The following is a 14,241-nucleotide window of genomic DNA, read 5'->3' as shown; positions in this document are numbered from 1 at the left end:
TCCCTAATAATCAAGTCTGCATCGCTTTGGGTTTTTTTGAGGACTCCTTGTTCTTGGCAGTATCTGTTAGCACTCCCCTTTGTACTTCACTGTTGTATCCAGAATTGAACAAGTTCTGATTTGCAGTTGTTAATACTTTCTCTGAGAAGTACTTTCTAGTGCTCTTAGCTTTCCTGGACGTCCCTTGTATAGCTCTCTTTTGTTGCCAGATTTCCTCCCTCCTTGTCACAGGCTGGCTGAGCTAGCCAGAGAGGACTGCTCCAAAGAAAGAAATGCTACGTGCAGGAATTTTGGCAGGAATACTTCTCAGAAGAGAGATAAATCCAAACCATTTTTCTCCTAATGCAATACGGCATTTCTTTCAAGACTTCTGAGAGCCCCAGTGTTCATTTTAAAGTGTTGGCATAGATGCTTATACACTTGCAGAAGCAGACTGGCAGCGTGTTTTGCAGTTGTCTCCTCAGTTCATCTTGAGTTTCATGTGGCCTAAACGTAGTCAAATAAAGTAAATACATGCTTAGTGAGTTCCTTATTCATAATTTGTGATATTTACACTTACACCATCTTTTAAGGCTGTTCTGTAAGTTATTTCTTGTTGTTTCTCTCTCAAAAAAATGTATTTTCCCTCTGAATTCACATTCCAAAGAAATATTGAGGTATATGGAGAGAATGAACTTTCTTTATGTGTCTGTTCTTCTATTGCATCAGCCGTATCTGGCCTATTCGCTTGGGATCCTCTAAGTATATCTGTTTCCGTGTTTATGTAGTGGGGGTAATGGTTGAGCAGTTGTGTAGTTTAAGCTAGTTTTATGTGGTCATAATACATTGTTGGCAGCACCATAGACATAGCCTGAGATAGTAATTGTAGAATTCCATCTGCAAGGTGCTGGAATTCTTTCTATTCTGAAGAGTATGACTGAAAAAGTTTTAATTAAAGGTCTAGACTCTCTGTTCTCTTCTTTGGGTGCTTTATCTGCTCATGATTTTTTCAAATGGATTTGGTTGCTTAAGGACAGATGACATTTTTTTTTTCTTCCCAAAAAAGCTACTGTGTAAAAGTTGTGTGTAACCATGGTTTTATGGCTTTTAGGTGCCTGTGGTTCATGCTTGAAGTTTTAATGACAAAGAATGAGAACAATAGCCATGCCTTCATGAAAAAGATGGCAGAAAACATCAAGCTTACACGAGATGCTCAGTCTCCTGATGAGCCAAAGGCCAATGAAGTAAGAAGTGCAGTTCAGATAAGTGTTTAGTGATGGGGTAAGGGTTTCACAAGCTTCTTGCTGGACAGGATTTACAGGAAATTCAAAAGCATTAGTTCAGACATTCAAATTCTTTTCCAATGTGCTAATTGCAGGCATTGTCAGTATGCTACCAATCTCATTCTTTCCAACATGTCTTGGTCTCAGCCTGCACACAGTACCAGAGAAGTTATTAAGCAAAATTTGTTAAATATTCCTGTTATTCCCTAGTTCTTGTTTTAATTCCAAATGTCTATTTATCCAACATAATTATTTTCTGTTGTTGAGGAAATACTGTAGTATATGGCTGCTGTTAAGTATATTAGTTACCAGCTGAGAAGAGAAACCACTTATGGTGATTTGATTAAGAGCTTCTATTGTACAGCTTGGGTGTCTGTAGTTTTATTGTGTTTTATTAAATAGTGTAAAATGAAAAACGAGGAATTCTCTGTTCTCAGAGCCAACAGCATGGTTAATGATGTAATTACAATATATGTCCTTAGGAGTGGTTATTTCACATACAGATTCAATTTGCTAAAGAGCTGCATTCTCTGCACAGCAAGTAATTTCTAAAGCAAATTTTCTTTTTTCCTTCAGAAACTTTATACAGTATGTGATGTAGCACTGTGTGTAATCAACAGCAAAAGTGCTTTATGCAATGCAGATTCACCAAAGGACCCTGTATTGCCAACCAAATTTTTTACACAACCTGAAAAGGTAAGTTTTTGTTAATTTAATTTCCGGAGTAATAGTGGGAAATTGTTTGATTATTACAGCTGAGATAAAGTTATGGGAAAAGGTGTGTATTTTATCCTCAACAATATCACTGGTATCACCAGCTGTATGATGAGCAAGCTGTGTCTCAGCTAACATTTGCCAGAAATGTTTGTGACATGGTGAGAGCTAGTCAGAGTAAACATCAGCATGTTGGCAGATATTGTGAGATCATTCCATTAAAGTGTTGTACGTGTTCATCTGAATGTATAGGGATATTTGTATATCCTGACTGTATATTTAATTAGAATGCAAGGCAGACGAAAAAAGAAAGAAGGAACATATTTGATCTTACCTGTGATATCTTTTTTGCTGTTAATAACTGGCTATATTGTTTATTGCACAAATCAGTCCTCTTATTGCCCAGCAATAGTCATAGTGAGTATATCTCTACTGTCAGCAATAATGGTAGTGTTACAGAGCTATACTTTTATAAGAACTGTAAGTGGAGCCACAGTAATTGTCCATACTTGTTTTGATCATGCCAAGCAGTGCATTTCACATTTTTCACCATCTCAAACTGCTAACTGCCTTTCTAGAGTCTGTTTTAACAAAATACAGTCCGGTTAATTAATTCTGTTTTGAATTATGCAACTGTGATGGGAAGCTGGCGTCCTTGATAGGTGCCTGCATTCAGATGTAGTGTTTTATCTCTTTAAACTTTAGTCAGAGTGACAAAGATCACAACTTTCAGTTTTTCTAGAAGAAAAAAAACACCTGTTCTGTTTTCGGACTTCCCATTAAAAGATGGAAGTGAAGTTCAGATTTACTCATTATCAGTAGAAGGTTGAGGACCTGGGTAGTACACTGATCCTAGTGGGTGGCAACCCTGCCCATGGCTGGGGCGTTGGAAATGAATGATCTTTGAAGTCCTTTTCAATTCAAGCCCCTCTGTGATTCTGAGGTTGCATAGTGCCATCGCACTTGAAAAATCAATCAGATGTATCTATAAAAACATCAAGATTGAGAGATCAGATGCAAATTAATTTTTTATTCTTAATTTTTTTTAAATAGGATTTTTCCAATGACCGGAATTACATTTCAGAAGAGACAAGAGTTCTTCTTTTGACAGGAAAGGTAGTGTATTCTGACAATTCGAAGATTATTGTGATTTTAAATGTTCTCCTTAGCTTGATAATAAATCATGAAGAGAACTGTGATACTATCAAAACTGTATGAAGAATTTGAGTGCAGTGATTCATCATTCATTCAAGGGAATAACAAATGCTTTTAACTCCATATACTGCTTGGTGCAGACAGAACACCAAGATAGTAGAGAGGACTGAGAACTCAAAGGTAACAGTGGCATAGGTTCGTGATTGTTTTTCATGTAATTTTTTCTTTATTCAAATAATTGTGGCATAAAATTATAATTCAGATACTTAATCCATGATGTTGCTAGGATTGATTATCTTATATTTGTCTTCTTACTACTTTCAATATAGCTGGTAAAGCTGTTAAATTTAACTATAAATGTCTACATACTTCTGATCAGCTCATTTTAATTCAGATTTGGCCAACACTCCACATGGGAGAGAAAATACCATGTCTTTTTAGTGGGGAGGAAAACATGAACAACAGTCTATTCCGATTTTCTACCAGCCACTCTTTTCTAGGGAGATTCTTTCTTGGGATTCCTAGGTTGCATTTAAAGTTTGTTGGAATACTTTCTATAGTAGCTCACAAAGCTAGCAAATCATTTTCTTGAGCTTAGTGAAACAATGCTGGCTGACCTGTAAAAGAAGGGTATAAATTATGTCTCTAATATTAATGTCATATGTTTTTGTTAATTTTCATGTTTTATGTTTGGTGAACTAAACACTGGAAAAGGCTTCCCAGGGAGGTGGTTGAGTCACCGTCCCTGGATGTGTTTAAGAGCCGTTTGGATGTGGTGCTCAGAGATATGATTTAGCAGAGGGTTGTTAGAGTTAGGGTACTGTGGTTAGGCTGCGGTTGGACTTGATGATCTTTGAGGTCTTTTTCAACCTGAGTAATTCTATGATTTTATGATTCTATGATTCTATTACTGCATTTGTTTCCAAAGTCTTCAGTAAGAGCAGAACTTTGTAATAGTGGTTCATTTTAAGGGTAGAAGCAAACAGTTGCTCTGTCAATAGGCTTATCATCTCAAACTGCTGCTCCTCGTGCTATTTTTTGTTCTTTACAAAAACTCCTGTTATCAGAGCAGTTCATGTGGGTGAGTTCTGCTCAGCTGGCAGAATATCTCTGCATTTTATGTTCACACTTCCAACACTAGCCTGGATGCTGCTCAGTATGCTGGTTATCTTGTTACACTGGCAGGAAAATAGGGACAGGGGCTGTGTAAATAGTTGTGTGCTCATTTAGCAAGTGTTGGCATTGTGTTAGGAAGAGAGGAGGTAGGCAGAAGGCTACCTTCTGTAAGCTATTCCTCCTTGGATTGCAGTTGGTAGTAGGCTGGTGGTTACGTGTTTACTGTTGTAATTGTTTCACTTCTGATATATTTGAATATGACTAGAGGAGAATTTGTAGTTGGTTGTATAAATGTAGAATGTTTCTCTTTTGATGAAATATTGGGCAAATAAGGCTATAAAGGTGTCTTACCATAAAATATCAGGATTTTTTAGTTATATTTTTTCTCTTGTACTCTCTTAGAATAGAGTTTTGTAGGGAATCAATTGGGAAGGGTGTCAAGTTAGCATTATTGAAGTAATTGTCAGTGTTCTGGGGAAATAAACTTTCATTCCATGCTCTAATAGAATGCGTAGACGCTCGTTTTTCTGTCTTACTTCCCTTTCAGAAAACACAGGCATATAAAGATACCCCATTGAATCAGACTAGTGTTTCTACTGGCCTTCTTTTACCCAGTGACCAAATTAACATGATCAGGCAGTCCTAGCCACTTTATTTTGTGTGCTTCCCAGCATTTATGATTTCTAATGCAGTGCTAGACTCTGTATCTCTGCCTGTTGGTTTTGGTATCTGTTTATGGAGATGTTCACAAATTTCTCTGTTCTTGTTCTGAACCTACTGATGTTCTGCCTTCACAGCCTCTTGTTCACAGCCTGCTTATGAAGTACTTTCATTTCTCTACTAAACATTTTCTCTCTCAAACATTTTCTCTCTCACCTGAGTTGCACCAAATGCTTCCCATTTTCTAAAAATACCCAGTAAATTGAGCAGATGAAACATGTTACAAAAATAAGTACGTATTGTGCAGTATTAGCACTAGGATGATGCAGCTACTGAATAAGTCTTCAGTAACAGGATTTTTACAGATGTTGCTCTTTGGTGGACAAATGTTATCTAATATCTGTGGTATCCCTCTCTTGCCTCCTCCTTCAGTTTCTGTGCGTGGAACTAATTTTTTATTGTGAGAATTCATTAATCTCTGAGGAAATGTGAAATTACCTGAAGAATGTGACATGTTAGTTGAGAGAAGCCAAAGTCTTCTTAAGAGACAGAAAAATCTTACAGCCTGTTCAGCCTGATCAAATCATTCAACAGCCATAGCAAGATACAAAATACCATCCCTGTGTCAGAGTACCACAGCATAGATGGTGTGTTAAGAAATTATGACTCAACAGTGTGCCTTGGCAGCTTGAAAAGGCCAATCATACCCTCGGGTACCTGAGGCCCAGTTCTGCCAGCTATGCAAGGGAAGGGACTATCCTGCTATGCTCTGTGCTGTGCAGCCTCACCTCAAGCACTATACAAGCTTAGACATGACAGTATAGCAATTACATAAAATTCTTACGAGGGGTGCTGAAGAAGGGTGTAGGGCAAAGCATCCAGACTAAGTGGGGATCTGATAAATGTTTACAAACATCTGAAGGAAGGTACAAGGCAAATGGATAAGGCCAGGCTCAGCTCAGATATGCATAGCAGTAGGACAAGGAGTAAGGGCCCAAAACTTGAATATAGGAAGTTACATACAAACATACAGAAGAAATCTTTACAGTAAGGATGATGGAGCACTAGAACAGGTTGCCCAGAGAGCTGGTGGAGCCTCCTTCTATGGAGATATTCAAGACTCATCTGGGTGCCTACTGGTGTGACATATTGTAGGGAACCTGCATTAGCAGGGGGGTTGGACTTGATGTTCTCTTGAAGTCCCTTTCAACCTCTGCGATTCTGTGATTCTTCATCACAGGGTTGTCAGGCACTGGCACAGTCTCCCTATAGCAGTGGTCATGCTACCAAGCTGTTGGATGACACCCTCAGAAGTACGGTTTGACTGCTGGGTAGTTCTGTGCTGAGCCAGGAGTTGGATTCAGAGAATCTTGTGGGTGCCTTCCAACTCAGGCTGTTCTATGATTCTATACACCTGCTTTCTGTGAAGTAGAAATGGATGCGTTTTCTGCTGGTGCACTGATGTAATTCTGCATTACATTTTCAAGTGCTTTTTCCCAAAGATGTTTTGCTTTGCAAATACAGGGCGTTGCTACATCCGTTTGATCATCTAGTATTATGCAACATTCAGTCTCATGTTGGCGCTCTTCTAAGCACTATCACTTCAAAGTAGGAAAGAGAACAATTGATGGAGTGCCATTAAATAATGCAAAATAAAAATGTGATAGATGGGTTATTAATCAAGGATGAGGTCTATAGCTCTAAACTGGTGGCTTTGTGACTGAGACTGTTAATCCAGAAACAATATTTTTAAATAGTCAAGAAAGTATTTTAAAAATATGTGTCTGAAATTTCTGTTTTTAAAACGAAACCATTTTATTTTAGCCAAAACCAACCGGTGTATTAGGTACAGTAAACAAACCATTATCTGCAACTGGAAGGAGACCGTATATTAGAACTACAGGATCAGAGACTGGAAGCAATATCAGTGTAAACTCTGAGCTGAGCTCTTCTGCAGGAAATAGATCAAGGTACAGAAGTATGCGTGACGTGTGCTGAAATTATCTTGATTTATTTCTTTATTTGGAACTATTTCATTTTTAAAACTTTTGTACGTTTGTATAGATTGGTTTGAGCACTACTGGTCTTTATTTTTTCTCCATATCTTTGCTACAGTTGGCTATTTCTATCCGATAGAATTTATATCTCAAACATGAGTTAGAGTAATGCTTATAATGTCTGTGAAAATAATTACATGACACTGTGTCTGTGTTAAGGGACTTGGCTTTAAAAGTTGCAAATATTTTGTTTTCTGTCGTGTGTATCTTGGCTTTATTTTGTCTTTAATTATGATACCAGGGAACAAAGTTCAGATATATCAGAAACTGGCGTCAGTGAAAACGATGAAAATCCTGTGCGAATTATTTCGGTCACACCAGCAAAGACAGAACCTGTGAAAAATAAGGTATGTTTGGGGATTTTGTGAACTGTATCTCTATAATTAGCTTGGAAGTGGGTGTTAATTTAGCATCTCTGTGGATGGTCTCAGAGGAATCGATAATGTCAGATTTCATTTAATGCAACTGTACAGTTTTTTTAGTCCAGTGAAACTCCTGATTTTTCAAAACTATTGTTAATTTTATCCAGAGTAATTTGCTCATGCTCAAAAATATTACAGAAATTCAGAATAGACTTCCTTCTTTTTTATAGAGCACCAAAAGGTACCCACCTTCATTTTATGTTTTCTCAGTAACTGAAGATAACGTCTGGAGAATGTCAAGCGGTTCTTTAGAACAAACATGTAACTACCTCTATATGTTGTTTAAACTTTGAGTACTGTTAATGCCTTCTTTCTTTTCCAATAGAGAGAGGTGACCAGGCCTAAATAGTAATGTTTTGTTTTGTTTTTTAACTTCTAAAACATGTAACTGCATGGAGTTTATCAACAGTAAATACTAAGTCCTACACATGGAACGTATTAAACTGAGGCAACCTACTGGGATCTGTCTAGGGTTGTAGGTCTTAAGAAGGCCCTGGGGGGACTGTCTTAGTGGGAAACCAGAAGAACTTGTCAGCAGTGTGCTTTGGCAGCCATGAGGGCAAACCAGGTCCTGGGTTTGCACCAGTATAGCCAGCAGACAAGGGATGTGATTGTTCTATCCTGTTTGACCTTTTTTTGACCATACCTGGAATCCTGTGACCTGAGACACTGAAAAACAGGAGTCTTGCAGAGAGCCACCAATATATTTGAAGGCTTGGAGAAATGGTTATTTGAAGAAAGGTTGAAGGAGTTAGGTTTCTTCAGCCTAGAAGAAAGAAGCTGTGGTGGGACTTTGTCAGTCTTTACAGAGAAGATAGAGGTTTTCTGTTCTTGCTGCTTAAGGGGAAATGCCATTTGGATACAAGCAAAAAAAATAAATGCATCCATTGTGAGGAAAACTAAAGATTGGGATAGGTTGCCCAGAAGCAATATAGAATGTCGTTTGCTCTTCAAGGATTAGCATGGCAAAAGTAGGATAACCCGTTTCTAATAGAAGGTTGGATCAGATGATCCAGAAGTCACTTCCAATCTGGATGGGTCTGTGATTCTAAAATCAATATAGATTTCTCTGATAATGTAGGGGTAGGTATTCTTTCCCAAAACAGAGCTCTTCTGAAAAGATAGATAAGAAGGAAGATATTTGCAAAACAGTTCTTCATATTTTCTAGGTTCTTGAAATGTGGCTTTAATGGAAATTTTTCGAGAGTGGATGTTTGTAAAGTTAGTCTGAATAGCAATTGTAAATGTCTCCTGTGCGTCTGTAAAAAAGCAATGAAGATTATGGAGACAGCAAGACTTACTTAAACATTTATAAAAATGGAAGGCTGTTTAACAGATAAGTCCTTGGATCAGACATAGTGCTTTTAAATAGCAAGGGACCTTAATTAGTTGAAATTGCTCAGTCATCCCAGCCATGCTTCTTAAATACTCTTTTCTTTGCATCTCTGTACTGAGTGTTTCACAGGAAGCTCCAGCATTCAACTTTTGTTTCCATTTGAATAATTTTTTTCTGCAGAGACTTGCATTTGACACATTTGTCTTTCACATACAGGCAGTGCTTCATGAAACTAGAACGTTTCTGTTATTTCATTCATTTTATTGGGAAAAATATGCAAATAAACCATACCTATTTCAACATGACAGAATTATCCATGTAAGCTTTGTAGAACAAAGATCTTAATCCCCTTATTCCACACAATCTGTGTTTTCTCCTTTTAGTGGCATTTAGTGCTTTAGTAACCTGCACTTTCACTGATGTTTGTGCTCAAAATTTGCGTCTGTTGCCGTATCACTTGCTGTACCAGAGTCACTGCTCTCCCTCCTCAGATCTTTCCTGTACATTGGTACAGAGCTACTGGAGGAGCTTGTACAGGGAGGACTGTTGTTGCAAGCCAAAGCAGCAAAACATTATATTGACCCTGATCTCTCTGAATTAAGACTTGGAATGGAGTCAAGGTGTTGATCAAGCAAGTGTGCGTCTTTGTTTATTGAAAGATGGGGAGTGAGAAGAAAAATAAAAGAGAAGATAGAGAGGGAAATAAATGAAGAAAAAGCAAGTTACTGCGGATCTCGTGATGTCCTGACGGTCCATCTTTCTCCTCCTAATCTTTCTGAGGTGGTCAATGACGTAATGGGATGTGTGCCTCCATCTGTGGGGCTGGCAGTTCCTTTTATGCCATGTGATGATCCCGTGTAATTGTTCCAGGAGCTGTTTCCAGGCAGAGCGTGTTCATTAATGAATCATGCTCCATGCACATGCTGTACCAGCTGTGCTTCTCCCTTGGCATGGCGGTTGTGGTTGGGGGGCTACCCAAGGCCACCTTCAGCAAGATGACTAACTCCTGACTTCTCCATTGCGCTGGGGCACAACATGTGCTTGTTCTGCAACTTTCACAGGAGCGTTACAGTACAGTTTTTGTTCTGAGGCCTTCACAAGATTGTTACAGTTTCATTTCACCAGTCATCAGTTAGCCACAAGTCGGGCTTTTAACCAATAGAAAGTGAGCAAGAATTCACCATATTAGAGATCCATCTAGCATTGTCACAGTCTGAGCCGGAAAGAAATACATCACTTTATTCCCACAACCATCGTGGGAGGAGCTGTGTTTGTTAGCTTTACTGTAGCATCGCTTTCAATCAACTACCAGATTGAGTGCGGATACTGACATTGCTCACAGTCTAGAAAATTCTTTTTGTTTAGCCTTAAAAATCCCATTTAGTAAAAATTTCTACTAGGTCTAAGCCAGTGTGATTTATTTATTTCTTTAATAAGAACACTTACTTTATTTTATGAACTAATGCTTCTGCCAAACAGAGGTAACAGTTTCGGTTTGTCTTTGGCAATCTTTCTTCATATCAGTGATTTTTCTTTCCTAGGAAATTAATTCTGATCAGGCTACGCAAGGAAACAGTACTGAACGTGGGAAAAAAAGAACAGCAACAGCATCTGGAACTGAGAATATTCATCAGAAAGCAGAAGAAAATAATGCAGATGAAACAGGACCATCGCTTGCAGCAAAAACCAGGAGAGGGCGTCCACCCAAACCTGAACCTCAGGGTACCACTGCAAAAAATGAAGAAACAAATAAGCCACCTGTCAGGGGAAGGAAAAGGGCAGCAGCCAGTCAAGAAAGTCCAGGGAGTTTAGAGGCAGGTAACGCCAAAGCACCAAAACAGCAGGACACAGCAAAAAAGCCAGCAGCAGCACAGAGGCAAATTGATCTACAAAGGTAAAAATACATTAAATTCAAAATAAGTGGGTGGGCTGGGGCTTCTCTGTTTCAAGGTAGACTCTGTATTTAGAATTACAACAGAGTGCATGTTAAGGGCACAGCTAAGCCGCAGTAATTTATAAACACCATGGTCCAACATAGGTTATTTTCTGTTTTTTCAGTGTACAGAGTCAGAGAATCAAAGTTGTTCCCTCACAACAGGATAATATAAATTGTGTTTCTTGTATATTGCATTCTGGTTTGCCTTACTAGCATTGCTGTGTAAAAGGACTAAGAGTTGAGGGTCTTTCAGTAGATTCATTAATGCGAAGTGCACAGGAATTTGTGCATTGCTCATTGATGATAAAGGCTTAAAAGTGATCATCTTTAATGAATAGAATAATCTCTAATTCTAACCGTAATTGTTTTCTCATATGTTGTGCCCGATGCTTGTTTGATATAACTGGCATTTTAAATAAGCCAGCAGCAAAATTTGAAACCATAACCTGAAAAATAGTTTTCTGATGATCATTTATTTTTCTGTCCTTCAGTATTTAAATGTGTTGGTTTATTTCCAGTGTAAACAAACAACGAGCATAAACATGCTGGTTCTGATACAGTGGTAATTTTAATGAAAATACGTCTAAAGCTGTAGAGCAGTAAGGGTAAGGTCAGCAAACCAGCTTACTGGAAAAAAAGCTCAACCTTAGGGAGGTGTGAATAATTGGAATTGATTCTTTCTAGAGATTCTGTCAAAATGAAGATCTTGTAAAGAACCTTTAAATTCTAAAAAGAATTACCCGTTTCTTATCATGGGGTTGATATACTAGTAAATTTTTAAGTCTTTCAAGAGAACGGTATTTGTGTTCTGCCTTGCAATGCTTGTTTTATATGTCAGTTCTCTTTAAGTCTTCATAAATATACTGCTCTACTGATAGTCTTAAGTAAAGCACCTCTATCGAGATACCTTCTTTGAAATATGCAATATGTTGTTTCTTGGAATAAATACCAAAACAGTGTTAACGTTTTTCAGAAGCCAGGTGCTTGGAAGTGATGGAGATTCACTGTTGGAGATAGACTCAAGTCCAGGATATTCCCAGAGTGCAATGGATCTTTTTAAGGCCTGTGAGAGCAGCCAGGAAGACACTGAGGATACAGAGATAGCAGAGGGAGGCTTCCTTAAGGTGTAGCAGGCGTCTTATCCAGGACAATTCTGTGGTTTTTATTGCAGTTTATACAGTAGGGAATCAAAGAAATGTCTTCTTTTCCTAGAATAATGTATGTAAAACTAGCTACATGTGATAGGTTTTTTGCTCTTAAATCGAACTGTACGAGGTAGTGTAAAAATCTGAAAAACATTTGATTTGCTTCTATGTGAAGCTATTTTTATAAACCTGGGTATTTAAGTACAATAAGTTAAACAAGTTGTTTTACTGTGGTTTCAGTGAAAGCTCCAAATAAATGTATTTCTGTTTATGCTGAGAAAACATAATTTAGTTACAGAATTATCATCATTGAATATTTTCAAGTAAATCAGAAAGCTGTGATATACAGTAAGGAAATTCAGTTGTTCTGAGCTAATGAAATAATAGTAGAGAAGATATAAGCTGGAGTTGGAAGACTCAGAGCATAAATAAGGAGTGTATAACCTAACGCTTAGACGTTATAGATAGTGTTGGATTCAGAATTCACTGTAATGTCCTTGTCATTAAAACTAACCTTTATTTCCTTTTCTCCCCCCACAAAAGGTAAAAAGAAAACACGCTCGAAAAGGGAGGAAATGAAGGCCAAATAAAGGCATGCTCCAAGCTTCTGCAAAAACTAGGATTCAGAAATTTCCTGTACAGGAACTGAAATTACTTCAAAACACACAGCTTTCAGCTCTGAAAACAGAAGGAAAACTATGCTTCCCTTTCACGTGAAATTAATCCTTCTCAATGGAAATGTAAAGCAGAAACTCTTGAGAAAGAGGCTAAAAGCATCTGTACTTATTTCCCCAGAGACTTTTTTTATGAAAAGTCAATAATTAAGCAAATTGCTTAACACTTGGTTCCAGTTCCTGCATTCTGGAGTTTAAAAGTGTATTTACACCATTAATTTTCATGCTGCATTTTCTTTTCCTTTTTCTTTGTTTTTAAAGGAAGTCAGAGGGAGGTCCTTACACTGACACTGACAATTCGCGATCCTACAGCCAGGTATTCCCGTGTTCCACAGATAAAGTAGAAGTCTGCTGAGTGGGTTTGAAATGAGACTAGAGGAGGAGAAAAAAAAATCACAAAAAAAATACCAACACACGTGTTTTATGTTTTTGCTTTCCTTTTGGAGACTGTTTTATGTATAATTCTTTCTGCCTGCCTACTTTTCTGCAAAAGTAAGATGTACAGATTTCAGTTCCCTGCTATGAAAAGTCATGTGGTGGCAATTTTATAAATGTTGCTTTCTGATTTTTATCAGAGTGGGAAAGTAATCACTTAAAATTATTAATTCGCAAGTAGACATTTCATTTTATTATTTTTTTTAATTTTCTTCCCTCCATTTTAGTTTAATATAATTTGCAATAAATGTACATATTGATGTTTGTTTTATAAAAACATATATCACTTTTAAGTGTTTTTACTCCTGCGGTTCTGTTGGAATATTCTGAATTCTAAAGGAGTAAAGACGGTCCAGCATTTGATTTTATAATGTTTGTCACCAGATTTTTATTATTGATGTAAAGAAAAAAAAAAATAATAATCAATTTTTAAAACTAGTTGGACTTTGGCAGCTTTGTAAGGAAAGTTGGAAGTGTCTAGGATTGCTCTCAATTTTAAGCATCGTGCTGATTGGAAGTAAGTCTGTTTTGCATTTTGTCTTCCTGTTCAGGCTCATTTTTAATGTTTATTTTAGAAGATTGTTGCATCAATATTACGTTTCCTGGCATTGTTCAGCATAGATACAAGTGTACACTTTTATGTACACGTGATCATATTTAAGTTTGTTGCATAAAATAAACGCTTCTAGGTGTCACGTGGCAGTCTTTCTTTCTCCCCCCCCCTTCCCTTTTTTTTTTTTTTCTTTTTAATTTCTCCCCCAAAAATCCTGTATCTGTGCATGGTCTTTAGGCGTTCACAGAAATAAGACATTGAGCGTATGAGTTGCAAAGCAGAAGCTTCATGCAGTGTGTAACTGCTGACGTTTGTGGCAAGAAGGGGGTTGGTCTACAGAACGACTGCAAGCAGTTCGTTTTGCTCCTCCGTGCCTCAGTGCTCTGTTTCTCTTTTGCAAATGGTTTTGAAATCCCCTGATGGCGCTATGGAGGAGCTGGGCGCTGCTGCCTGAAGTTGAGGATTACTCGCTGTCCTGAGATGGTTGCAGACTGATAAACAAGGACTGAGCCTCCCTTATCGAGCGTTTATTTGGTGCTACAGTGTATTTTTCCTCTGTGTCAGAGAGAATGTACTCTGCTTTGCAAGTATGTGCAGTTTTTCCTTATCTTAGATGAAGGGGGCAAGGGGACTTGAAAAGTATTTAATCACACGTTGATCCATCAGGGGTTTGATTTCTATAGCCGAGATACTCCCACAGACTATTTTCACTGATCATAACACAGTTGGTTTTGGTTTTGGTGCTCCAGTCAAACATCTGGTCATGGAGCTGATGT

At 37.8% G+C, this 14,241-nt stretch overlaps 1 protein-coding gene across 5 annotated transcripts in view; it reads left to right on the top strand.

Moving 5' to 3' along the window:
* PDS5A (PDS5 cohesin associated factor A) overlaps positions 1-13,607 on the top strand; it is a 72,601-nt gene extending 58,994 nt beyond the window's left edge. For 4 of the 5 annotated variants that reach the window (XR_011903457.1, XM_072335763.1, XM_072335762.1 and 1 more), the window contains exons 27-33: positions 1,091-1,223; positions 1,839-1,958; positions 3,030-3,092; positions 6,732-6,877; positions 7,206-7,311; positions 10,264-10,616; positions 12,347-13,607. Coding sequence is in view for 4 of the 5 variants with exons in the window: in XM_072335763.1 (XP_072191864.1) it covers positions 1,091-1,223; positions 1,839-1,958; positions 3,030-3,092; positions 6,732-6,877; positions 7,206-7,311; positions 10,264-10,616; positions 12,347-12,350 (925 nt within the window). In the remaining variant the exon portion in view is untranslated. Of the gene's footprint in view, positions 1-1,090; positions 1,224-1,838; positions 1,959-3,029; positions 3,093-6,731; positions 6,878-7,205; positions 7,312-10,263; positions 10,617-11,631; positions 11,935-12,346 lie in introns of those variants that run through there. The other variant, XM_072335764.1, reaches the window with a different exon arrangement.
* Positions 13,608-14,241: the final 634 nt, after the last annotated feature.

This window comes from Excalfactoria chinensis, chromosome 4, assembly GCF_039878825.1.
Source record: "Excalfactoria chinensis isolate bCotChi1 chromosome 4, bCotChi1.hap2, whole genome shotgun sequence".
Lineage (NCBI taxonomy): Eukaryota > Metazoa > Chordata > Aves > Galliformes > Phasianidae > Excalfactoria > Excalfactoria chinensis.
This window is presented reverse-complemented; position numbering and strand designations above follow the sequence as displayed.